Genomic DNA, 25,721 nt, shown 5'->3' with positions numbered 1-25,721 from the left:
GAAATGGCCTGGTCGAACGTTTTAACAGGGTCATATTGGGGTCCGTCCAGGCGGCGATAAGTGCCGGCAAAGACTGGGAGAAGGAGCTCAAGCGACTCGTATGGGCGTATCGGATAACACCTGCCAGCACTGGATACAGTCCGTTCATGATCCTCCGAGGGCGCAAACCCTTCACCAAGGACAACTTGGCGTGGAAACACCTCATAGTGAAGAGCCAGTGGTCCCCGGCTCTAGTACGGAAAAACTTAGACAAAGCTCAAACAATCTACACTAACCAATACAACAAGAGCCGAAACGTCAAGGAGACGACTCTGGAAAAGGGAGAATTGGTGAGAGTTAAACAGCCCACCTTGAAGAAGAAATGGGACAGCAAGTATAGCCCCCCTACAAGTGATTGAACCGTACTCCCGTTCCGCACTGCTCAGCGATCGAAAGATTTGGTCTCAGGACAGGATGGCGAAGTGCAACCGAGTGGTCAATTGGGAAAGTAGGAGCGGAGTCAGTAATCCACTGCCCAAGGAAGGTGCACCCAGGAGAGAGGAAGAGTCGGAGGATGAAAGAGCCCTGGAGGCAAGTAATTTGAACGCAGGAGAGACGGGGCAAGCAGGAACGGAGCAGGAGCCCGATCTTTGGGAGTACAATGGAGAAGAGGAATGTTCGGAGGTAGAGCCCGTTGGCGGTCAAGCACAGAGACATCAAGTGTGCTCCCCTAAAAGGGATGCGGACTCCCAAGGGTCGCGTACACGCCGGGACAGGGAAGTAAAACTCCCCAACAAGTTCGAAGACTTCGAGATGTGACTCAAGTAAGACTGTTGCCTTTATATGTTAATTGTTATTGAAAGGGGAGAGATGGGGTGTAGCGCTCTAGTCGCTCAACCGACCGCCGGAACCGGAATTCGGATGACGCGGTTCCGGCATTGTAGCAGAGCGCGAAGGCGAGTGCGGAGGTGCCGCGCTCAGTAGAGAGGAACCTAACTAAATAAAGGTTCTAAATAAATAACCGTGGCTCCGAGTAATCTTTGGGCACATAGGAGGCCACTTCCACAGAATACAGTCTGGAATCGGGGATTCCGACCCTCCAGTATTGTTGCACCACATTCAGCTGCACTCATAATGAGGGCCTCAGACTGTGCAATAAATGCCTTTCCAGACTATACAGAACTCATTTCTGGCTCGAGAGATTTTTTAAGGACGGTGTTTTGCCTTCTTGTATTTTTCAGTGGCATTATCTCCTGGTTCCATTATGTGTTTTCCATAATGCATTAAGCGCACGAAGCACCAAGACCGATAGCAATTTCTGCTACTTCCCCGTCGAACCGGCATCTTCATGGCAAAGTCTGTGGTTGACGTGCCAGTTAAATTAAATTGTGCAGTTTGTCTCAGACCAGAGTGACTGGGTCCTTAATGACCGCCTGGAAAAGAAATCATGGTGCAGTTTATTCACTCTTGCCACTTTATTCCATTGTTATAATTACGAAGGTGAAAATGTTTGCACACCATTAAATTGTAGGAAATTTGAAGGAAATACCTGTTGATTCGAGTCAGAGTTAGTGAGCAGACAGATTGGTGGTACCGATACTGACAATTGCCCAGCCACACCGAAGACACATTCCCAGGGCACACTGGCAGCAAGACAACAATAGATATTGTATTGCCAACCTGCTGAATTCTGCATGTTGTCTTTGATTTTCTGGGCAGAAACTATCTCCTGTACTCATCGATGTTCTTCTCTAAAAAGCAGAAAAAAGAATATAGCCAAAGTTTGTTATGTGAATCTAGATGGCGGCACAGGATCAACTATCTCAGCATTCAGACTACGATTTGTCTCCAGTTGATTAGTCAGTGAACACACACGCACACATGTCTGCCTAACACAGAAAAAAATATGAAGAAAATAAATCAATGATAAGAAATAGCAGACCTTTACACCACAAGACATGAAGATTGCAGTGTGTAGACGAAATGGAGGCCCTCTCTACAGCACAATACACAGCTACATGCAAGCCTTATGAAACTACAAAAACACAAATTTAGTAGAAAGTCTGGGACCATTTATTGGACCCAATACAGACTGGAAAACAACACACACACACACACACACAATCCTCACCCCCCTGAGACCGGTGAAAAACAAACTACATTGCCAGTACACCAGGCCCACTGATTTCCCTTGATGACATGGGCTATGTTGTTTTCCCTCAATTGTGTCCCGGTCCCCATGAAAAATATCTGAATGCCCAAGTATCTAAAAGTTCTTCTTTCAGTGAGAGAGAAGGAAAGGGCAGTGCCATTGTCTCAAGTCTGGGCCTTTAGGGAAGAGGTGTGGTGCAGCGGCCAGGGCGCTTGACTCCGGCCAACGGGGTTTACGGTTCGATCCCCGCTCGCAGGTTAGTCCAGCACCATGTGATTCTGGGCAATAGCTCACTTAATCTTCCCGACAGCCCCCAGCAGCTTTTACAGCCTCGGGTAATTGTGCAGTTTACAAATACTGGATTTCAAAATACTCAATTTGCTTTTATTAACCAAGAGGTCTGATTAAGCCCCAAATCTCTTCACATGTTTGAGATATACCTGGAAGTCCACCAAGGGATGGCGGAGAAATATTACATCATCATCCGCATACAATGAAAGAACGTGTGTGAACCTGGTGGATCACTCCCTGTTTATCTCCTCCCTTCTGAGCATGGAGGCCATCAACTCCATTGACAAGGCAAATGACAGGGGGTATGGGGGATCCCTGCATTGTACCGCTCTGCACCATCCAGGCCCCAGAAACCACATTGTCATTTCGAACCCTCGTAGTGGGATTTGCATATAACAGGTACACCCACCCTCTGAACTACACTCTAAATCCCATGTCCTCTATCACCAGCTGTACAATATCCCAGTTCAAAGTATCAAAGGGTTTTACCATATATATGGTGGCCACCCCAGGATCTCTGGCACCTGGTAAAGGATTACTGATCAGGTGACAGTTTGGGGATGTTCGTTGAAGCATGTATGCCTGTAATAAATTCTGACTAATCCAGATGGATTAATGCGTGCAAGAGCAGAGAAACCCTGTTTGCCGGCAATTTAGCTAAATTTGGCTAGTCCCTCTACGACAGCCTTTACCTCCTGTATCATTAAGAACAAGCCTACCAATGACCCCTCCTTAGCTGTCAACCTCTTTTCTGAGCTTTATGGACATATTCCTGGTGATTCCCTATCATTTGCATCCCAGATTGCTCAGAGAGGGCAGAGTAATAAGTGTGCAGCAGTTCATTTATGTTGGCTCGGGTATTATCACTGATATTGTCAGCTGACTGTAGTGCAGTTATTGGTGTCCGCACCATGTCCGATCTAGTCAGAAAGGTGAGCATTCTACTAGTTTTATCACTATCACTATGTTTTTAGTAATGTATGCCTTATACTGATGTAGCCCCAACCTATCCAGGGATTCCCTGTAGTCCTTCCTCAGCTGGAGACAATTTATCACATCAGTAGTAACTGCAGTCTCCAGTGCATTTAGTGTGGTTTCCAGTACTGTTATGCTTTGTTCCTAGTCCCTTTGTACTCCCTATGTCCTACCCGTATAACTGCCCCTTCACTAAATGCTTCCCATACAATGGACATCTCCCCGGAGGAACTCTCATTTTCTTTAAAAAAAAATTGATTGCAGTTCTGAGTGCCATTTATATGGAGTGTTCAGTTTCAGTTTGTTTATTTATTTCGAAGGTTAAAAACCATCATGAAAATACATCACAATAAAATACATGATTACAAACTGTCTCAACAACCTATCATAAAAAAGGGAAAAGTGGCATCACATTTAAAAAAGAAGAGTTTTTGAGAGTAATAAAACCAAGGTGCAGATAACGTACAAAAGGCCCCAAATCACATGGTAAAAATCTCCCTAACCTGCCAAATTCAACAGCCCCTAGTATTTCTCAATTTAAAAGCAGTTTTAAGAAAGCTTATAATGGCACATAGGGTTCGCGTTTCAGTGGCTCTTTGCAAAAACAATAAGGCAGATTTGGCATGGATTATTTTAGAGTCTTTTAGAATCCCTACTAAAAATCTTTGACGAGGTATTTTAAAAAAAGGACACAATAATACAAAATGAAGGGTGTCCTGCGGAGACCTATTGTCGCAGCCGCAGGCACCCTTCTGCTCAATTGTTGCAGTAAACCCTAATGGATGGGCTAACTTGTGGTGCAACAAATTAAGCCTAAAACGAGTCATTAAAAACCTCTCATGCTGACTATGTAATAAAAAGAGGTAAGGTTCCATGCCAACTTGGTTTGACACTAGCGAATGAGCTACTACCGAGGATTTAATAGAGTCTAGTTCCCTCCTCCTGCCGCTAAATTTGTCCAGCAATTGCTCTTGTACCGAATGACTAGTGTATATATCCACCAGGGATGGGTCCAAAAATAATCTTTGTTCATCTATTTCCCCCAGAGTATCTTTAATGTATTTTAGCCAGGGAATTTGGTGGCATTTTTCTTTCGTCAAACAATCCTGGATAATCTGTCTGGATAGTTCCGCATTGGGATTTATCCAAATTTTAATCCAGGCCAGTATAGGCCTCATTCTAATCGAGTCCGCTATGTATGTTATTCCCAGCTCATTATGTATTATTGCAGCGGAGGTGCTCAATGGAAGCTTTAACAACTTTTTAAAGAATTTCTCTTCCTCACTTTGGATTAGTTGAGCATCTCTGAAACCCCAGACTTCAGATCCGTAAATAGTCTTTGAGGTGCTGACTGATCTGTACAAGGTCAACACCTGCTCTGGGGACCACCTTCCCATTCGGCGAGCAAAATTTAATATGGCTCCATTAGCTGAGACGAGTCTCCTCGCCCTCTCCTCTATCAGCGGGGCGAATTTTAGCTTCTCGTCGAATAAAAGACCCAGATATGGGAATGTTTTAACACTATCCAAGACATGATCCCCCAGTTTAAAAACAAATTTCTTCTGAGGTTTCTTCCCCACTATCATGATGAAGGATTTTGTCATGTTAACAGATAAGTCCAATTTCATCATGAAATCTGCGAAACCCTTTATTAGGCGCTGCAGGCCGACCGCCGTCCGAGCTAGGAGGACGGCGTCATCGGCGTACAAAAGTACTGGCAGATGACGTGAGCCCACCTTTGGGCAATCAGTTCCCAGTGCTATAAGGTCACTCTCCAGGCCGTTTATATAGAGGGAAAACAGAAAAGGTGCCAGGATACACCCCTGCCTGACCCCGCCCGAGCACAGGAAGGGATCGGTACTCACCCCCCCCGCGCTGTAGCGGACCCTGGCAGTGGTGTTCCAGTGGAGTTCCCTCAGGATGTTGATAAGATCCGGGTCAATTCCCAGATTGGACATAATCGACCATAATTTAACTCTGTTTACATTGTCAAACGCCGCTGCTAAGTCCATGAACCCCATATACATGGTGCCTTCAGATGCCTTCGTATACTTAGCAGTGAGCAGATACAGGTTGATGCACTGGTCGGTGGTTGATCTCCCCTTTCTGAACCCATACTGAGTGTCCACCAAGATATTATGGGTGTCAGTCCAATCCAATAAACGGTTGAGAAGTGCCCTCCCCAGTACCTTGGCAGAGACGTCGATAAGCGAGATTGGTCTATAACACTGCGGGCTGTCCCTGCAGCCTTTCTTGTAGATCGGGACAATCACCGCAGTGGACCATGATCTCGGCAGGCCCGTTTTGATAGCTGCATTCAATACTCTCGTTACCATTGGGGCCCAAAGATCCGTATTGCTAAGATATAGGTCCGGGGGGGTTCCATCTGGGCCCGGGGCTTTATTTCGTGTTAACCCTAGGATTGCTTTAAGAACTTCATCCAGGGATAATTCAAATTTTTCCGCCCTTGGCCCCCTCCATATTCCGTCACCAATGTCAACATCCTGCTGGTTGTAAAGGGATTTAAAATGGGCAATCCATTGTTCCGGCAGAATGTTCGAGCTGATGACTGGGGAGCTTGAATCGTGAAAGCATGGTTTATTTATAATTTTCCAAAACTGGGTGAAGTCCTTGTTTTCACCCGCCTCCCTTAAGTCTGCCCATATTTCCTTTTGGAGGGTGCTTTTTCTGATCTTAAGCTGAGTTTTGTAGTTCAGTCTACAGCGAGTGATTTCATTTTTGTCCCTTGGTGTCATTTTCAGGCTCTGTTTTAAGTCTCTTAGCGCTTTAGAGCAGTTGGCATCAAACCATCTGGGCGTGGATTGCAGGTTTACGGGCTTCTTGGTAGACAAAAGTTTCTCCGTGATTTTAGTTAAGAATTCAAATGCCTCTACTACTCCTCTGCCCTCTATTGTAACATCTAGACAGGTCTCTATGTGGACTTTCCCTTCACTAACCAATTTAACATAAAAATCTTGGGGATTAATCACTGACCACCTTAGGCGTCTCCCTCGGTCTGTTGGTTCGATTTCTGCTTGTTGAATCACCCCTGGTACTTTTTTAATAAAATCATTCCCTTTAATTTCTATTATAATAGGGTTGTGGTCGCTAAAAGGACTCCACTCTGTCCTGGTATTTATGATCCTTTCCCTAGCCCAGGTGGATATCATAACGTAATCTATTATAGAACCCCCACCTTTACCCTTGAATGTTGGTATTGGGGATTCGCCTGCCTTATACGCGGCTAGATCCATGACCTTAGTGAGGGCAAAGTTGTCTAGTAACTTCATTAATAATATGCCCTCTTTAGTGTGTGAGAAGTGGGGGCCCTTTTCTAGGGGGCAAGCTGACCAATCCGGAGTTAAGGGGAATAATTTAGGGCATAGGTGGCAATTAAAATCCCCCATTAACAGGACAGTTGGTTCAATCCCCGTCGTCCTTTGATCTAGTTCCTCAGATAGGCAGCTCTCCAGCTGGTCTAAGATTGGGTGATTTCCCTCCACCGGACCAGAGTTATAGAAATTCACAAACAGTAGACACTCCCCCTGATGAGTAAGTCTAACTGCTTGTAAATTATCTGAGGGGTGATCAGTATATGACCAGGTACCTTTCAGGTCCAAGTCTGCATATAAAACTAAGCCTCCTTTTGCTCTTCCCGAGTTTGTGCCCTGTGCGGGTTTAAAAAAACATTTGTAGCCCTCCAGTTGACATGGGCCCGAGTCTCTTGCCCATGTTTCCTGCAGCGCTATCAAATGAAAACATTTAATGAATTCTAGCCATTCCTTGTTTTTTAATTTGGCTTCCAGCCCCGCAACGTTCCAAGATAGAATGGTCAGACCCTCCCGCTTTCCTGTGTCTCTTGCCTTATGGGTTTCAGTTACTCTCACCACCCCATCTGATGATAAATCCACTTTAGTTGTTTTTACCTTTTCCCTCTGGTGCTGGGGTGAGTCTAGTCCCCTAGTTAATATAACCTCCTCACTCCCCCCTATAGTCCCTACTTGTGGGCCAAGGTAGCTACTACTGGCCGGGCTTCCTGTAAAGTTCTTTTTAGTGGGTGTAGAGGAAATGAGTCAATCTATGTCCTCTAAAGATTGAAATGGGGCATATCTGTTTCTCCATTGAGGGTAATCACGCTGGGCATAGGGCTGTTCGAGGTGACTTGCTAGTCTAGGTCTATATGTACGCTGTGATCTGACCAGCGTCCATCCTCCCTCATCCTCCACACGATTATTATTTCGTGTCCTTGGATAAAAGTATCCAAGTGGGAGAGCACGAATCGTGCTCGTTTGGTTCATATTGGAATTCTTTAAGATGTACTCTACCAGGCTAGTGTCCGTGAAGTTTGCGACTATACAGTCTCCTCTAATATCTTTCTTTCTCCCCCCAACCCAATTTACCCTTCTAACACTTAGAAACTCTCCTCTTTCCCCGCTATTTAAGGGTCTATGGATATTCAGCCATTTGGCGATTTTTGAAAGCAATTGTGGGTGTGTTTCTCTTTCATTAGGCCTATTTTCGGGGACCCCTGCAAAGATTACTACAAAGGGATTCGCCTCGGGAGGTAAATCTAAGTGTGGTGCCTGAGTATTTGTGTTGTCAAAGGGATCAGAGTCTGTAGAACAGTAATTATGATTCCCTTCTCTCTGCGGGCGCTCCTCTTGTCTCCATTGCATTAGTGGTTGTATGGGAGGTTTCTCCCTCTGAGTGTTATTCGCACCATGATTTTGTCTCCCTCTAGAATTATCATTTTTACCCCCTTTGGGGTTTTGGACAGAGTTAGGGGCCTCATGTATCTGAACTATAGCCTGTTGGACATGGCTAACACAGTTGTTATTTAGGGCCCTCTTTGCATTTGCCTTATCATTTGTAGTTTCCTCCGTCGGTTGTGGTTGGTCAGTGGGAGTTTTTACAAGTGCGTGTTCTAATGCCTTGGATTGTTTGGAGAACTCACACAGTAATTTATCTACTTTGCTTGTAATGGGTTTTAGTTGTGCCGCAATAAAGGATTCTAACTGTTTTTTAATATCTGTTACTACTTGCTCAATCCACCCTGGGGGAATAGTATCCACTCGGGAATTAATTTCTAATGAGTTATATTCTTGGGGGCTTATTGGGGAATTGGATCTTGGGGGTGCTTTCCTCTGCCTCTGCTGGCCCTTATTCCTTCCCACTCGCTTCCTTCCTTTCCGAGGGGCCGTGTCAATAAGTTCGGGTGATTCTAGCCCTGAGATTTGAGCACAAGGGACATCCTCTGTATCATAGATTGTTTGTAACACACTGCCCTGAGCGTTTAAGCTATTAGTCAGAGAAGCGTCTCTAGGGGGTGTTTGAGTGATGGTATTAAGATTGGGCGAAGAGGATAAGCTCCGTTCCATTCGTTCAATTTCCCCCGTCACTTTTTTTAGCATTAGGTCAATTGCTGTAGGTTTGTTCCCCTTTGCTTGGACTACCTCCTTTATTTCTTTTATTTCCCCCCTTGTTGACTTGGGGGTTGTTCTCTTTGAAGACTTAATCCCAGTCGAGCGTGTGTTGGGGTGAGTGGACATCATTCCCCTGAGTCTCCTTCCTTAATGCCACAACAATGATCGGCGTTGGTTTTTGCCAATCCTCCTGCAAGCTAGCGAGTCACTTTCAAGGGCTCCACTGCCCTAGACAAAATCCCTATGGCCAGAGTACAGAACCTATATGTAGTATCGTAGACGTGCAGACCAAGGGGTGTGGCCCGTCCCGTCCCTCGTCGTCCCCGGACGGCCACAGACGGCCCGCCCTCTGCCCGGGCTCCGCCCGGTGTCGCCCGCGCGCGTCCCGCGACGCGGGAGGAAGGGCTCGGTTTTGTCAGCCTCCCTACGGGAGCCCCAGCAGTCAGTCGGCGTCCCCGCCCAGCAGGGGACGCTGGGAGTTGTAGTTTATTGGCCTTGAAGCGCCCCACTCGGCGGCCGCGTGTGTCCTGCGGCGGCGGAGGCACAAGACTACCCAGGAAAGCTGCGGGTAAGTGGCCCTGCTGCAGTTTGGATCCCCGCTCCACCGTAGGAAGGGCTCGGTTTTGTCAGCCTCCCTACGGGAGCCCCAGCAGTCAGTCGGCGTCCCCGCCCAGCAGGGGACGCTGGGAGTTGTAGTTTATTGGCCTTGAAGCGCCCCACTCGGCGGCCGCGTGTGTCCTGCGGCGGCGGAGGCACAAGACTACCCAGGAAAGCTGCGGGTAAGTGGCCCTGCTGCAGTTTGGATCCCCGCTCCACCGTAGGAAGGGCTCGGTTTTGTCAGCCTCCCTACGGGAGCCCCAGCAGTCAGTCGGCGTCCCCGCCCAGCAGGGGACGCTGGGAGTTGTAGTTTATTGGCCTTGAAGCGCCCCACTCGGCGGCCGCGTGTGTCCTGCGGCGGCGGAGGCACAAGACTACCCAGGAAAGCTGCGGGTAAGTGGCCCTGCTGCAGTTTGGATTGTCTAACAGGGCAGTGGGCTGGATATGGCACACTGAAACTCTGTTTATATGTACAGCGCATTTCAACACCAACTTTAATGAGCCATGATCCGACAATGTTATTCACAATTATCCAGAGTGATGAATCTCCCCCAGGAATCAAAGGTGACAGGAATAGATCGATTCTTATCTGGTGTTTGTGCACATATGAGTAATAAGAATACTCTTGTTCCACCAGATACACAGTGCACCATATGTCAGATAACCCCTAGTTACTGAGCCATGTGAGGAATTTAGTTGTGAGTTGGGTGGCTGGCGTGCCTTGGAGTGCTCGCAGTGGTCTGTCCACACAGTTAAAATTCCTACTTCATTGTGTTAGGCAGCTCAGGTCATCAAGTGTAAGTTTGTCCACCACATCCAGGAAGTCAAATTGTGCAGTGTTTGGCGTATACATGTTTTTTAACCTAATTTTCTGGCCATTTTGTTAACCATCCGATATTGTGTATTGGCCCTCCCTGTCACTCGTATGTTTGCCTTGTTGAAATGGAAGAAAAAGGTCTAGCCATAGAAGTGTGCCTCTAGCATATAAAGAGTGTGAAGTGCCAAATAGCGGATCATTCTCTTTACGACACAGTTTTTCCTGTTCGTCCCTAACAAGATGTGTCTCCTGAAGAATTGCAATAATAATAACTCTTTTTGATATAGGAATAGATTCTTTGTATCATGGGGGAACAAGAGTAGTCTCAATATTCACATGTGCACACACTCCATATATTGATGTAGGCCCAACCTATCCAGGCATTTCTTGTAGTCCTTTCACGTTTGTGTAAAGTGGAGACACTGTATCGTATCTGAAGTAACTGCAGCCTCCATTGCTTTAAGTGTAGATTTGTAGTCAAAAAGGTGACCATGGTGTGTAGCTTTGCCCGTTCAGAGAGCCCTACAATTCCTATATTATTGCGGCGGGATCTCCCCTCTGCATCTTCTGCACTAGCTTCCAACGTTTTTACTTTCTTTTTTTGTCAGACATCTGTTGGAAGATTTTGTTCACTGAATGCTGAAGGTCTTTTAGGATTTTCTCATTGGTTGCTACCCTTTCCGCTGTTTTCTGCTGATCAGCCCACAGTAACTTGAGGTCTACCGCCACTGCATCAATTTTGCTCTTCAGAGCTTCTCTGGCTTTCCTTGTCGCTAATAGGATGTCATACAGCTTATCCTGCCCTGTCATTGTGTCTTCAGCTGATGATGGATTGTCTGTCATGGAGTCCTCCACAGCGGAGGTTCCTTCAGTTTTCAGTGGACTCTGTCTGCCCATTCTCATACCTTCTTTCAGTAGCCTACACCTGTATGAAGCATTGTTGACAATCTTCGATGGGAGCCGAGGTGAGGTTGTCAACCTCTCTTAAATGTGATAGGCTATTAGGCAATATCACACCTAATTAAAGTTGATGTAGGCCACCACCCACCACACAGCACAGGGTCACCTCACAGCACAGGGTCACCTCACAGCACAGTATCTCTGCCACCCTCTTCTGGGTCTCATCTCTCAGGGGTCACTTTAGTGAGGCAGGCAATTCACCCATCTCTATCCCCTCATGGAAGGGTTTGCCATTCCATCCCTGCTCACACTGTGCTGTCGCAGACATCTGAAAATGCCTTGATCAAAATTCCTCTCCACCCAGGGTACAGGATATATCACAGTGCATTCTTCTCTTACAGAGTCCAGTGCACATTTAGTTAGGGGTAGCCACATCCAGCATAGGGACACACCAACAAACAAGTCTATTCAATGCATCTTTGCAGCACTGCCTCTGACTTGAGAAGTCTCACCTCTGAGGGGCACCTGTTGCACATTTACGTCCACCACCTATGCAGTGGCCCACTGGTCTCAAGGAACTTTTGTCCTGCAATGCCGCCAGCAAGATTCAGCTCCGCTCAGGTGGAGTAGCAAAGAAGGCCCTCCAGTAGCATTCCTTGCCACTCGAGTGGAGCAGCTTTCTCTGTCCAGGTCAGGCTGTGTCTCTGCCATTCACCATCTTGTTTGTAAAGACCTCACACCAGCGATCCCCGCGTTGTCTCTCTTGTTACATGTGCTATCCAAGGATCGCCATTGTCAATTGACAATCATGTGTTTTCCTGAGTGATCTATGCTTGTGATTGTGTGTTGATGAGGTAGGGTTCTGGTGCCATTTTGTGGAGTTTTGAAAGAAGGCATTGCAGAGCATGCATAGCTCCATTGGTTACAGGCCAATTTAACTATTGTATTGCATCTAAGGGTGCCAGGCATGTTGTTTAGGTGTGGCCAACAATAGATATGATTTTGTGGTATTTATATTCATGGCTTTTTTCTATTATGCGAGATATGATAAAGGGTGAGAGGGAGCCAATTGTACTATATTTATAAAATAAGCAACAGATATTTACCCACACCATTTTAGTGAATATGAAGACCTTTTTGAGCCATGATGTGTTGTAGGTTTTTTATGTAGATGTGGAACAGTGATTATAACAGTGGCAATACCTGTGGCCTCATGGATACCTCGACAACATCTGGTAATTTCCTGGCAGATTTAATGTGGTTCATGGTTTCAAAAGCTCCAGACAAGTTGAGGAATAAGAGTAAGGTTGGTTGCTGAAGATGGTGTTTGTGTTCTTGCGGTCGGGTTGTGCTGGGTCCGTGTTCCTGGCGGTGCTGCAGGTTTGAAGGCAGCGATGGCAGCTGAAAGATCCGTGGGTGTTGGCTGGTGATGCTATCTTGCAGTTGTGTTTGCGGCCTGGGTTGAGTGCGTGGAGTGCTGCTGGGTCATAGCGTTGGCAGGGCAGAGGTCCAGGGTTCCTGGTGCTGGTCGCTGTCAGGTCGAGGACGGGCCAGACGGGCTTCTTTTGGCACACCAGCGGTACGCCTGCTGTGCGCTTCGCTTTACAGCCATGCAGTGGCTGCCATTATGTAGGGGTCAGGGAGGGAGGTAGGGAGGGGAGCTGGAGTGGGTCGGTCGCGCTGGGGGAGGCGGCAGCGGTGCAGCAGCGGCGGGGAAAGGGAGGAAATAGGGGATAAAGAAAAGGGAAAATAAGCAGAAATAAGGCACAAAAGAGCAGAGATGCAGAAAAGTGCAGAAAGGTGAAAGATAAAAGAGGGTAGAAAACGAGTGAAAATTAGTGAAAGAGCAGAGCGAGAGGAAGGAGACAGAGGACCACCAGTGATGAGGCGCAGGGAAACCTGCGGGTGCAGGAGGACCTCAATCATGAACACTTGAGAAGGCAGGGGCAGGCCTCACTTAATGGTGGAGCTGCGAGGGTGGGAGAGCAATTTCACTGACAATGAGTCAGTGGTCTTGCTCTGACCTGTCTCCAATAGATACTACTTTGGTATCTATTCAAAAGGAAAGGAATGTGTGGCTAGAAGTCTCTATCAGAAGAACAAGACCAAGAACAAGAGACTCTATCCAGCAGCAAATTCCTCACAAACCCTCCCTTCTCCCTGTTCTGTGATTGGATACTACCCATTAATAAGATCTCAAGTCTAGGAATCTGCACACTGGTCTATCAATGTGCTATCGGGGCGCTGCTTTTGGAAGGGTGAACACCCTCGAAAGTAACTGACGTCAGCGCAGAGGAGTGGCACATAATTTCTGAGGGGAACAGTGGGAATGCGGAACAACACAGTGCTAACTTCCAGCATAGCGCTACCTATGGAAAAGTTTCTGGTTCTAGTCTGATGCCTGGGGAATACTCAAAAGGTGATGAATCTTCAGTAAGGTAGAGTCTCTACTAGAAAGAGGGTTACCGAAGGTAAGAAACGTATTCTTTTTTTACCATTCCTAAGTATAACATCACTTTAACCTTTGTTTTTGGTTTTTCCAAGGAATAGATTATGTGTGTATGTGTGTGTAAAATCATATGTCCAAACATACAAATATGTTATAGGGACATGTACATGGCCTTCTACCATTATTATAGCATCCTAGTGCATACTAGCATTTAAACTAAACATAAACAGAGAAACGGTGAAAATGTAATTAACATCCATAAATAATGCCTGCCTCTATACCTAGTGTTCAAGGACACTGATAATAGGCACCTCGTCTCAGCAGCAACAAAGCCTGTCCAGTAAATCAAAGACAAAGCAGCACCTTTCTCTTTGGTGGGATGGTCAGACTATTAATTTGGGCAAAGGGTTCTGCTCCTGGGCAAGTGACATTCCTTCCGAGAGAAAAGGAAAAGAGGCACTTCCCAGTAACGACTTAAGAGAAGCAGCAATGGCAGATGATAATTCTCAAATATTTTCTGAAGCCCCCCCCCCCCTCTCTCTCCCCTCACACCCTTGTTTTTCCCTTCCTTCCTTTGATGAGGCGTCCGGCCCTTCCCACTCCCCTAGGCTCCTGGCATCTGATTTATTACCGAGTCATAAGACAGACACTGAAATTAGCCCAGGCTTCAAAGGCCTGGGAAAGCGGACAGGTAATAGACAATAGCTCAGCGCAAATTTCATCTACGAACTCAACTGTGTTTTAGATAATAAGAAAAGGGATAATAAATAAAAATCAAGACTTCATTTTGAAAAGGATATCGGTTATCTGATAAAAATCTAATTTGTCAAGGAGGTTCTGCAACAGTAACGTCTATCAATTATCTATTAGGCCGTCAATACGCTGACCTATCGACCAGTGGCTCTCTCTCCTGCTTTCCTTCTGTAATGCTCATCCCGTCGCTATTGCTCTCCCTTTCCATACATTTCTCAGTGTTGTCATGTCTATTAATATCTGCCTAGCTTTATCTCTTTCATGAAGCATATGTCTTGAGTGATATATATATATCGCCAATCCCAGCGGAAATCTTACTGTTCTAAAGGCTGCAACCCCAAAACATTTCTTAACAAACCCATTCTCTCCCGTCCTTCTACACGCTTTAAGCTTTTGCCTCTTGTCAGTGTAATGTCACTGGCATCATTTCCCACTTGTAAAATTAGTGGCAACTTCGTTTTGACTCTTGGGATATAAGAGCCCAGTCTCTGCTTGTGTGGGTAGACACTGGTGCCAAAAGGGAAAAGCAGGGATTTGTCCATTATCTTACAAGGAATAACCCACTTTTCGTTTTGGAAATCAGTTGTCACTATGTGGATGTCTTTTTTGACATCAATGTTGAGACCTCTACTGGTGGATTTATCTTTGGGTCTTTACCCTGTTTGAAGAACAAACCCGAACACTTGATTTGGAGAAGGGAGGTAACAACTTTTGACAAAAAGTAGCAGATGTTTGATCCGCCCACCTCTGTGTTAGTCCACCTCAGTTTGAATGCTGGGGAAGGCACTGACACCAGCTCTGTTTTGGGTAGGATAGGTCGTGTAGACATGGCACCACCGGAACACTATCTGATTGTTGGCCCAATTTAGGATAGTCATCATTTGTGACACCATAACTTCTTTGCAAGACTGCCATTTAACCATAGTGAACCCGCACAGAAATCCAATAATATGTCCATGACGTAATGGGAGAAATCTCCCAGATTCCTGAAGCATTTTAAGGTGAGTAGAGACCATATACCTCCTTTTTGGGGGTACATTCTCAGTCCCCACACTCAGGACAACAGATTTCCCATGATGAACAGGCATAGTGACGTTGTCATTGCAGACATTTTCATCAAGGCCACTCCCGCTAACCCTTGCCACACTTATAGGGAGGTAAAAAGGCAGTGGATCATCTTCCTGTGGTGGCGCAGTAGTGCTCCATCAGCGATACTGGGAGTTTGGCGATGCAACCACAATTCCAGGCCGTAAAATCACTACAGTGTGATACAACATCCTAGAGTAATTACAAACCAGGTACAATAACACCAGGGATCAGCAAGTAATTCCACTTCTCATATGCTGAAAGCAATAGGACTAATGCTCTGTATTTGCCAGAGTCCAGACAATGTATAACATGTTACCTCAGTAAAACTGCAGTTTATTTTGGATGGATAGAAAGTTGCATGTGTAGATGAATGAAAGAATTGACACTAGCTTTACTCTTTGAACTGAAGCGTCTCAGGGTGCTTTCTAGCTTAAATCAGTGGGTGCTAAAGTAAATTGTAATGCCTGATTTTTGAGGATTTTCTTGAAGAAGTGGTTAGTTTTTGTGCCGATGTTCATTCAGATAGACTGGTTTAGCCTATGAACCCCAAAATAGCCCTGGCGGGAAACATGCAATTACACCTCAAATTTCAATTAGTGCGCACGTTCGGCACAGGAGCCTGGCCATTTAAACAACATTTTGAGGAGAATTTGCTCCAAGTAAATTTTGAAGAGAAAGGCCATCTGGTGCCTTTTGCGGTGCAATTTGCAAATACACAGGGTGAAAAGCAATCGTGTTTACATACATTTTGGAAGGGAAAATGGTTCAAAACTCCAGTATCTAGTAATAATATGTTTCTGTTGTGTATGTGTCCGTAAGAAATATGTGTCGATACAAATCACTCAAGCTGAGATTTACAAAGACTTTGCATTGGATTTGAATTCCTTTTTTTAACACAAACCAGACACAAGGTGTTGTGTTGTTATGACGTGATTTGCCTTGGATTGTAACCAAATGTAACACAAGGCAGTGCTGCCTTGTGTTACATTCATTATGACAAGGGAATAGTCTAAGGTGTTGCATGGAGGTTTCCATGCAACAACCTATGGGTTTTGATGCAAATTCCTATCTCTAAGGAATTGTAGACAGTGATTTGCATCAAAATCCTGTGCCTCCTTGAGGGTGATGTAAAAAGAAGAACTGTTTTATTTCTCCTCACTTCTTCCTCTCTGCGTTTTTGATGTGTCCCCCAGTACGGTACAAAAAGGGGTGGTGATGGACAGAGCATCTGAACCAATCAAACACTCACACCCAGTCAACAGATCTGGGTTTAATCAATCACCGTTCTTTAGCCCACTCTGCCACCCCAGTTCAGACATGGCCATATGCAAATCAGTCTGACCCTGTGCCTCATGGGAACAGTCCAGCCCGAACTGCCAAGCCATGCCTTCCCTGGACCGGAAACAAGCTTCCTAGGACCAGTTTCTGGCATTTCAGCCATCTTCAACCAGGCTTGCTTGAATCCAGTGGCAAAGTGAGCAAGAGACTCGCGTCTGAGCATACCCTGCCAACTTATGGCGAACAAAGCAGTACAAAAGGGTGTGGTGATGGACGGAGCATCTGAACCAATCCAACACTCACACCCAGTCAACAGATCTGGGGTTAATCCATCACCGTTCTTTAGCCCACTCTGCCACCCCAGTTCAGACATGGCCATATGCAAATCGGTCTGACCCTGTGCCTCATGGGAACAGTCCAGCCCGAACTGACAAGCCATGCCTTCCCTGTACCGGAAACAAGCTTCCAAGGACCGGTTTCTGTCATTTCAGCCGTCTTCAGCCAGGCTTGCTTGAATCAAGTGGCAAAGTGAGCAAGGGACTCACGTCTGAGCATACCCTGCCAACTTATGGTGACCAAAGCGGTACAAAAGGGGGTGGTGATGGACGGAGCATCTGAACCAATCAAACACTCAAACCCAGTCAACAGATCTGGGTTTAATCCATCACCGTTCTTTAGCCCACTCTGCCACCCCAGTTCAGACATGGACAAGTCCTCCAGTACACATACAAAGGTGGAAATGCCTTTAAGCAATGTTTTTGTACAAGAAGGGACCCTTTCCTGCACAAAAACTATGTTTACCACAACGGAGACAGACTTGTACAATGGTGCAAGGGTGTCTGCATTGGTGCATGGCAGCTTAAAGTGCTCCAGACAGAGAGCAACTGCACCACATCTTTGCAGATATTCTACTGTTCTGCTCTCTCCTGTTTACGCAACGCAGAGATGCAACTTTATTTGCAGCACTGCGTTTCGTGATTTCTTTGAAAATATTGGCGTATTTTCAAAGAAATCACGAAACGCAGAGCTTGAAAATATTGGCGTAGGGCAAGATGGCCGCCGTGAGGCCGTAGGGGACGGTCGCTCTTACCCTCCTCTCCCGAGGAAAAACGATGTGACTCCTACCATTGCTACTTGCCAAAGACAGCTACTGAGTGTTTAACTTCATTATTGTATTTAATTCGTCACCCCGGATAAGTTACTGTGATACAGCTAAAATCTTTGAATCTTCAAAAATCTAAGACTCTCGACGTGGAGAATTGGAAGAAGACAAGCTGAATTGAGGGGCATGGTATGGCGTGTTAGGAATGCTGGGAGCTTTATCCTCCTGGGCGACCTCCTGGGCGACCCGAAGTTCATTCTTTTCACGGAGACCATCTGTCCTTTTAGATACCATCAAAAATCATTATTGGGGTTGGAGTAGCTTGAAACAAATAATGGCACCAAAGCTGCAGAAGTTAACCAAGGGACAGGAGGGGCCACGAGAAAAGGAGGACTAGCCTGAAGAGGATTCTAGTGATGGTGGTGTTCCAGCATCTAACCTTAGGACGAAATCACGATTGCGAGGTCAAAACCGCAAAGGGGCCCACAAAGGAACCGATGAAGGACTTACAACTAAAGCGATAACAAGCACTCAAAGGGAAAAAGAAGAGGAGACCCTTAAAAAGAAGAAGACTGGTTCAAGTAAAAAGAATAAAGAGCAACTTAAAGAACAGACAACAGCTCTTGATGGCGGGAGAGAAGTGATTTTTCGTCAACCTACTTTGCTCGAATCCTTTACTGCAAGACCTGGGAACGCGTCGATGAAAACGAGCGAGGTTACAGGGCAGACGCAGAATCAATCTATCCCTCAGCTCCCAGCGCAGCAGGTACCGCTCTCCATGACTCCAACGCTCGAACTTACAGAAGCCGCTATGCTTGTGGAGTATAACGGTGAACGCAGCGACGGAGTGAGCGCCGAGCCAGCAGCTGATGCGCAGGTGACAGGGTCGGTCACAGAGCGCAAGATGCAGGATATGCGAGAGGTGAGCAATGGGGCTTGCACTGACATAGCAGAGGCTGGGAGTATGAATCGGGCAGAGGGAGAAGTGAAAGAAGCGAGAGAAACTGACTTTTTGGATGATCGCTTAGCTACAAGCAGTCAGGTACAAGGGCGCGCTGGAGCACCATCTCAGTCTGATTTTGGGGAAGCGGTGAGGATTAATGGTGCAGACGGCGCAGGCGGCGTTACAATACAAAAAGGGGTAGACGGAGTCAAGTCAGAAAACTATGATGCAGCTTGCAATGTGTTACATAAGCCTTGTAATGACATAAACACTGAAGCTAACGGTGTCAAGACAGCTCAAACCGATAGCAAAAGTAGCGATGTTATAACGGGGGAAAATACATTGACTCCATCCATCAGCTTAACAGGTCGGGCTGAATGCGACGAAGCAATTATGTTAGTAACCGAGAGGGTTACTAATACAGAGGGTCGGAATGAAACTAACACGAATAGCATAAACACTGAGGAGGTACAAGCTGACCCCAAATTGCAGAATGGAGGTTTAAATAACATATCTACATTGGCCATAGGTTCGCCCAGCGATGAGTGTTTCTTTACTGGGAATTATGGCGAAGATGACGACGAAGAGGAGGGCAGCGAGGAGTTGGAGGAAGAGGAGGGGGAAGACTCAGAGTCAACTCCGAGTGAGGGCCCTAAAACTGATACGGATACGGGCACGGACATTGAGCCTGAACCCGACTCGCTTTCGTCAGAGAGCCAGGAGTCAGACCTAGAAGCAGAGTTGGATACTATACAAAAGAAAGGAGCTAACCGCCGAGTTACCAAGATAAAACACAGGTCGCACAGTAGAGCTAAGATTTCCCTAAGTCCTGAGCAATCAGAAGTCGCAAAAAAAAACTAGATTGGGATTATTCAGCTACTTTACAGTTACACCATGAGGGAGCTACTGACTCACTGCAATTACAATCAGGGGCAACGGGGTCAACTCCCAACGCGAACTCTGGATCTAATTCCAATTTCGACCTTTTGTTTACAACTCTAAAACAGATTCAGAGCGAAGCCAGAACTGAGAGCCGTAGGGCAAGACAAGCCAACAAAAAGATACAGGGAACATTAAGAAAAGTAAATAAACTATATGCTGAAGTAGTAGGACGAGTTACAGAGGTGGAGGAAAGAACCGGTAAACTAGAAGACGCAGTGGTGAGATTACAGGAAACCAGAACGGAACAAGAAAAGACTACTTCAGATGTGATGTGGAAGCTCGAAGATTTCGAAAATAGACAGATACGCAATAACATACGACTACTTGGGGTGGAGGAAGGGAAAGAAGGTAACGATGTGCGGGCATTTGTGGTGGATTTACTCAAGGGTGCGTTCCCGGACATAGATAAGTGGGACTGGGAAAATGAAATCCAGCGGGCACACAGGTTCCCATCGACTCAGAAAAAGGGGAGCACGTTTAGTAATACACGGGCAATCCTGGTCTATGTGGGGAACTATCTGTTAAGAGAAGAAATAATGAGCAAAGCAAAACCACAGGCCAAGTGCTCATATAAAGGCATAACCTTCTTTGCCCGACCCGATTTTTGTCACGCCACGGTAGAAAGGAGGTGGCGTATGCGTCAGCTAATTACTCCTTTCCAAAATGCAGGTTGCGAGGTGTATCTAATGTTCCCATCACGGTTAAAAGTTGGCCTTAACGGTCACTTTAGAATTTTCTATTCAGAGATCATGGCCCAAGAGTACCTCAACTCCCTTAGAGAGAACAGAGGAGAGAATAGTCAAGTAGTCGCGGTGAGGCAACCAACAAGTAAGAGGTAGCCCTGAACTACGAGTAGATATGTTAGGAAATGTAGCTGTCGGGTGACATAGGGTGGAATAGGGAAGGAGGGGAAAAAAAGGGGGGGGGGAATAAATTAAAAAAAAATGCTCAGTATGATCTTGGATTAGATTTATGTTTTCACTGCAATGGCAAGGGTGTGTAAGGGATTGGTATATTAGGAAGGGAGAGGGGGAGGGAGGGGCAACCCAGGGGCCCTGGCTGTCAGATATAGGTCAGGATTGACCTATTTGCCAGTATGGGGGGAGGGCATTCGAGGGGGGGTTGTCAGGGGAGGGGGAGGGAGTGGAGGGGTACAGAGCACTACACAATAGAAGAATATAAGGAAGGAATAGACAAAATACTGTCGAGATTAGGTAGAGCAGGCAGAGACATATGGACAAAAGATAAGATTGAGCAACATGATATTGGATCAATTGTATTGCAGAAGGGCCTGCTAGAAATTACAGCTGGGAAATTTTATTACAAAACAGGTATGGGTACTAGGTTAGTAACATGGAATGTCTGTGGCCTCAACGATCAACTAAAAAGACAAAGGATTTCTATTATATTAAAGCAGATCAACGAAGATTTTATTTTCTTACAAGAAACGCATATCATGGTCTCACAGGAATATTTGCTGGATCAACTGGGACTCCACGTATTAGTATGACAATTTTCAGAACTGCAGGCTTTATATGATTTAGATATGAGACAATTTTTTAAATATTTGCAAGTCAGAGGTTTTCTTAACACAAAAAGGGGGGGACCGGCTGGATTTGGTAAAAACCCAATAATGGAAATTATTCAAAGGGGTGCTGATTGCACGATTAAAAGACTATATTCTGAACTGATAAAATCAAAACAAGATGATATGGAAAAATGGGCAGAGAAGTGGGCAAATAGCCTAGATATTGGGGCGGAAATTTTCTATCAGTCATTGGAGCTGGGGCAGCAAACTCTCTGCTCTGCCTCACTTCAGGCACAACATTATAAAACGCTGTACCATCTATATTATACACCTGCAAAAATAGCCCAATGGGGAGGGGTATCAGGCACAACATGTTTTAGATGCGGGAGCTCAGAGGCAGATCTAGCGCATATATTTGCTATATGTCCCCATTTGCAAACAACAAAAAAAGATATTGAAACTTTTTTAAGTACACTACTAGGAAAGGAGATAGTTTTAACCCCAACAATAATACTTTTAGGAGTTAATAACGAAGATATGCAAATGTATGGCAATAGATTTATCTTCTTGGCCATGGCAGTCCTGAGATTATCTATAGCCACGGCATGGTTGGACCCCTTGCCACCAACTTATTCCCAGTGGTTAGGTAAACTACTGTCAATGTATAACTTAGAAACTGCAATATATGCAAGAAGGGGGAAAAAGGGGAAAAAATTAGGAACACAAATTTGGGAACCTATCACATTATGGAAGGAGGGAATTTCCTGTTAAATTAGATGATATATTCTGGCTAGCTGGTATTGCTCTCCTTATTTTTCTTTTTCTGTTAAAAAGATATTTCTCGCTTTTCTTTTTCTCTTTTTTTTCTCTTTTCCCTCACCTTTAACTCTTTTCTTTAAGCTGTAGCACAACTTTACTTAACATTTTGATTGTTTTCTCATGACTGGTATGTATTTAAAAATGATTAATTTAAGAATGCAATGAAGGTAATTGTACTGTATTAGCCTGTATTAATTGAGATTGGTTTTATCTCTCCTGTTTATAAATTAAGTGCTCTGTACATGTATATACGGGGAAAAATCCTTAATTCAAATATTTAAAAAAAAAAAGAAAATATTGGCGTAGATGCATAGCAGATAAAAATGTGTACTGCATGAGACGAATAACACTAATCCCTTTTACTCCGCCAAGGGCGTGAGGCAAGGTTGCATCTTAGCCCCTTTTTAAATCCTTTTCATATAAATGCTCTTGAGACTGCTCCAACAGCCAAATGCATAGATCTTCCTAGAGTTGGTTACCGTCCAGTACCAAACCTATTATATGCTGGATGACACAATCCTGATCGCGAGTACTGCAATAGCTTGTAACTGCTTCTGAACACATTTAACGATTTTATGGTGGATCTTAACCTGAAATAAACCACCAGAAATCACATATTATGACCTGTGGCCGCCAAAAAAAACCTTCCTTTTCATTTTATTTAGATGGTGTCCCCATAGTCCAGAGTTTGAATTACCTCTGTATAATTCTTTCAGAAATACTAAGCTGAGACTGACTTTTAAGTCAGAACGCTTGCAAATTCTCAATCCAGTGATATTTTGATTTCAAATGTGAGGTAGGGTTTCAACATTACTTAACATGGGTCTCAAATAGCGAACATAGATTTTATTTAAGTCGCTTTAGACTCTGCACTTTGCACTTTTTTAGTAGGCTACCCTCAGCAAGGTACTTGGTTACAATCCCTGCCCCTGCGACAATACCTGTATGTAAACATTGGCACATGTTATGTTCTTCTGTAGTTTTTATGTGCACCAGTGAAAACAATATTAATTCTATTTTTATGCACCCTTTGTTTCAGATCTTATAAAGAGTGTTTGCAGTATCTTCAACTTTTAGAATCTGAAACAACACTATTGTTTTGCTGAAGCTAGCTATATGTCAAGCTCAGGAATACGTTAAAAATGTTCGCCATGAAGAATCGTAAAAATTTTTTACCTCGCCGAATAGTAAGCTCTGGTTTTATGTGACTGAAATCTGTTTTTATTAAAGTATGTGGTGTTTCTTATTACTTTTATATTGTATGCTTGATCACTGTTTCATTGATGCAATGTCTTTTAATGGCTGCATAGCCGAATAAAAAAGTTTTGACTGAGAAAGTGTGATATATATTTTTGTTCAAATATATTTGTTAATTTCAAAGTTTTAAGTTATTGTTAATATTTTTAATGCATGTTTACAAACATAGTTTTTAAAAATATTTTTTAAAGTGCATATATGTGTATATTATTTATATATTTAGTGCAACATTAATTAAAACTAAGTGTGTCTTAATTTTATATGATAAGTTTCATATAGGTTTTGAATATATATATGTATATATATATATATATATATATATATATATATATATATATTTCCAAATTTCATACACAAAGTTTGTGCGCTCTCAGGAAGAAAGTCAGGAAACACCAGTTACTCGAACACAGGTTTAATCCACACAACGCGTTTCGCCTTGCAGCTTGTTCACGTGTAGTATATATATGTGTGTGTTTGATAATTTTTACTTTTAAGTCAGTTAATATTTTGTATAAGTATGTATATGTGTATATGTATATGTATATGTGTATAGGCATTTATATAGCGCACTACTTACCCGTAGGGTCCCAAGGCGCTTCGACCGCTGCGAAACCCTTCCTGGCTTCCCTGAGAGATGGTCCCTTAATGGGTATTTCCAGGGTGAGACCAGGCATCCCCGGCGGTCTGGTGGGGCCGTTAGTGAAGATGAGGCAAGCTAATGCCCAGAGTTGCCGAGTGTGAACGCTGATCAGAGTGGGCACCGAGGCGAGAGAATTATCGAGTCCGCTGACCCTGGTCCAGAAACCTGCCGCGCCGGGAATCGAACCCTGGTCCCAGGCCGTCCTCTGCTCTCGGGTCTGCCGCCTCTAACCAGTGAGCCACACTACTAATATTTTTAATGTAAGGTTTTTAAAGAATGTGTAAATATATTTAATATATAGTTAACATATATGACTAATTAACAGTATTTTGTTCCATTATTTTTTGTATTTTAATACTTGAAATAAATGGTATATATATATCTATCTCTCTCTCTCTCTATAAAGACATATATATATACATATATATATAATTTTTTCTTGTACTCCGCCTGATGAGACCGCCGTCACATCCTTGTCCGTTCCATCCAGACAGCTCACAGCGAGAAAGCGAACATGACAGACCCAAGTTTTCTTGGTGCAATTTAGTGTTTTATTTTAAATAAAACCCAGCAAGCCCGCATGACGCGTTTCGCCTCCGCCAAGAGGCTTGATCACATGATACAGTTACGAAAATAAACGAGGGTACTTATACAATACAAAGGAGGGGTAGGAGGGGCCAAAACAAATCAACCTTACTTTTTTTAACCCCTAATAGTTCATTTCTATGTACAATGCATTGAAAATCACTTAAAGCTTTATTTCTGTTTTTATATATACATATATATATAGATTTCGATACACATACCTTTTTTGATGATACTTTGTTCAACAACATTTTTAACACAATTTTTTTGTCGTTTGAATACAAAGAATGAAAACTCAATTTTTTTGCAGATTATATTTTTCACACAATATTCTGGTGTCACAATATTGTTTTTCTTGATCTTCTGTCATTGAAACCCCAGACGGTACAGTCACTACTCACTATGCTGGAAATGAGTAGTAAGCTGTCCTATTGTAATTGCTCATTGAGGCAGTTTCTCTAAAATTCATTCTCTTCCCTCAATACATTCATCAGTTCTTCCAGTGTACAGCCTGCTCTGTTATCTTCTTCAGCTCACCAGCACCAAAAAGATGCTCATTCCAGCTCGCAAGATAGAGCCAATGCTGAATGCAAGGAGACAAGAAAATTGATCTCAAGGCATTCCCTAAGGAGAAATGCTTGATCATTACTGAAGACCTGGCTGTTGCCTTCAAAGTAAACCTTGGTTCTACAGCCCAGTCTCCTCACTCACACACTCAGCGCCAAGATGCCATGGCATTTGAGCGCTTTAGAAACAATTATCTTATCCTATCCTATCACAGATAGACGGTACAAACATACCTGACATCCTTGGCCAATCCAGAAAAGAGTTTTTTTTCTGCTTTGACCAGACAAAACTTACTTGAAACCAGAGGCACATTTAAACCCTACAGGGCGGCTCATAGTCTGTCAGTGTAGCCGGGGTCATCTCTTCTTCCACCCCTGTTAGACAGCAGGCTTAAAAATTATGAGATGACCACCTGCCCTGCACTTATCTCTCTAGGGGTGCTGCAATGGTGGCTCCTGTAAAGGAACAAAAGGGTGGTTAGCATCTGCCATGTTTCTGACAGTTGCTATTCTGTTTGTCAGAAGCAAACTCCCAAAGTGAGAGTTTATTTCTGAAAATCAAAAATATAATGGCCCCAACTCCATTGGAGTTTTACCTGGAGATGGCATAGAGAAGAAAAAGGAAATTAGATTATC

General features: G+C 44.4%; 1 protein-coding gene across 2 annotated transcripts in view; it reads left to right on the top strand.

Moving 5' to 3' along the window:
• The window catches only part of LOC144822453 (uncharacterized), a 1,018,233-nt gene extending 994,865 nt beyond the window's left edge, over positions 1-23,368 (top strand). For both annotated transcript variants that reach the window (XR_013608623.1, XM_078680007.1), the window contains exon 5: positions 23,077-23,368. Coding sequence is in view for 1 of the 2 variants with exons in the window: in XM_078680007.1 (XP_078536133.1) it covers positions 23,077-23,085 (9 nt within the window). In the remaining variant the exon portion in view is untranslated. The remainder of the gene's footprint in view (positions 1-23,076) is intronic.
• The last annotated feature ends 2,353 nt before the right edge of the window (positions 23,369-25,721 follow it).

The sequence above is a fragment of the Lissotriton helveticus genome, chromosome 3_1 (genome assembly GCF_964261635.1).
Source record: "Lissotriton helveticus chromosome 3_1, aLisHel1.1, whole genome shotgun sequence".
NCBI classification, from domain to species: domain Eukaryota; kingdom Metazoa; phylum Chordata; class Amphibia; order Caudata; family Salamandridae; genus Lissotriton; species Lissotriton helveticus.
The sequence above is the reverse complement of the archived record's forward strand: the minus strand, read 5'-3'. Positions and strand labels throughout refer to the sequence as shown.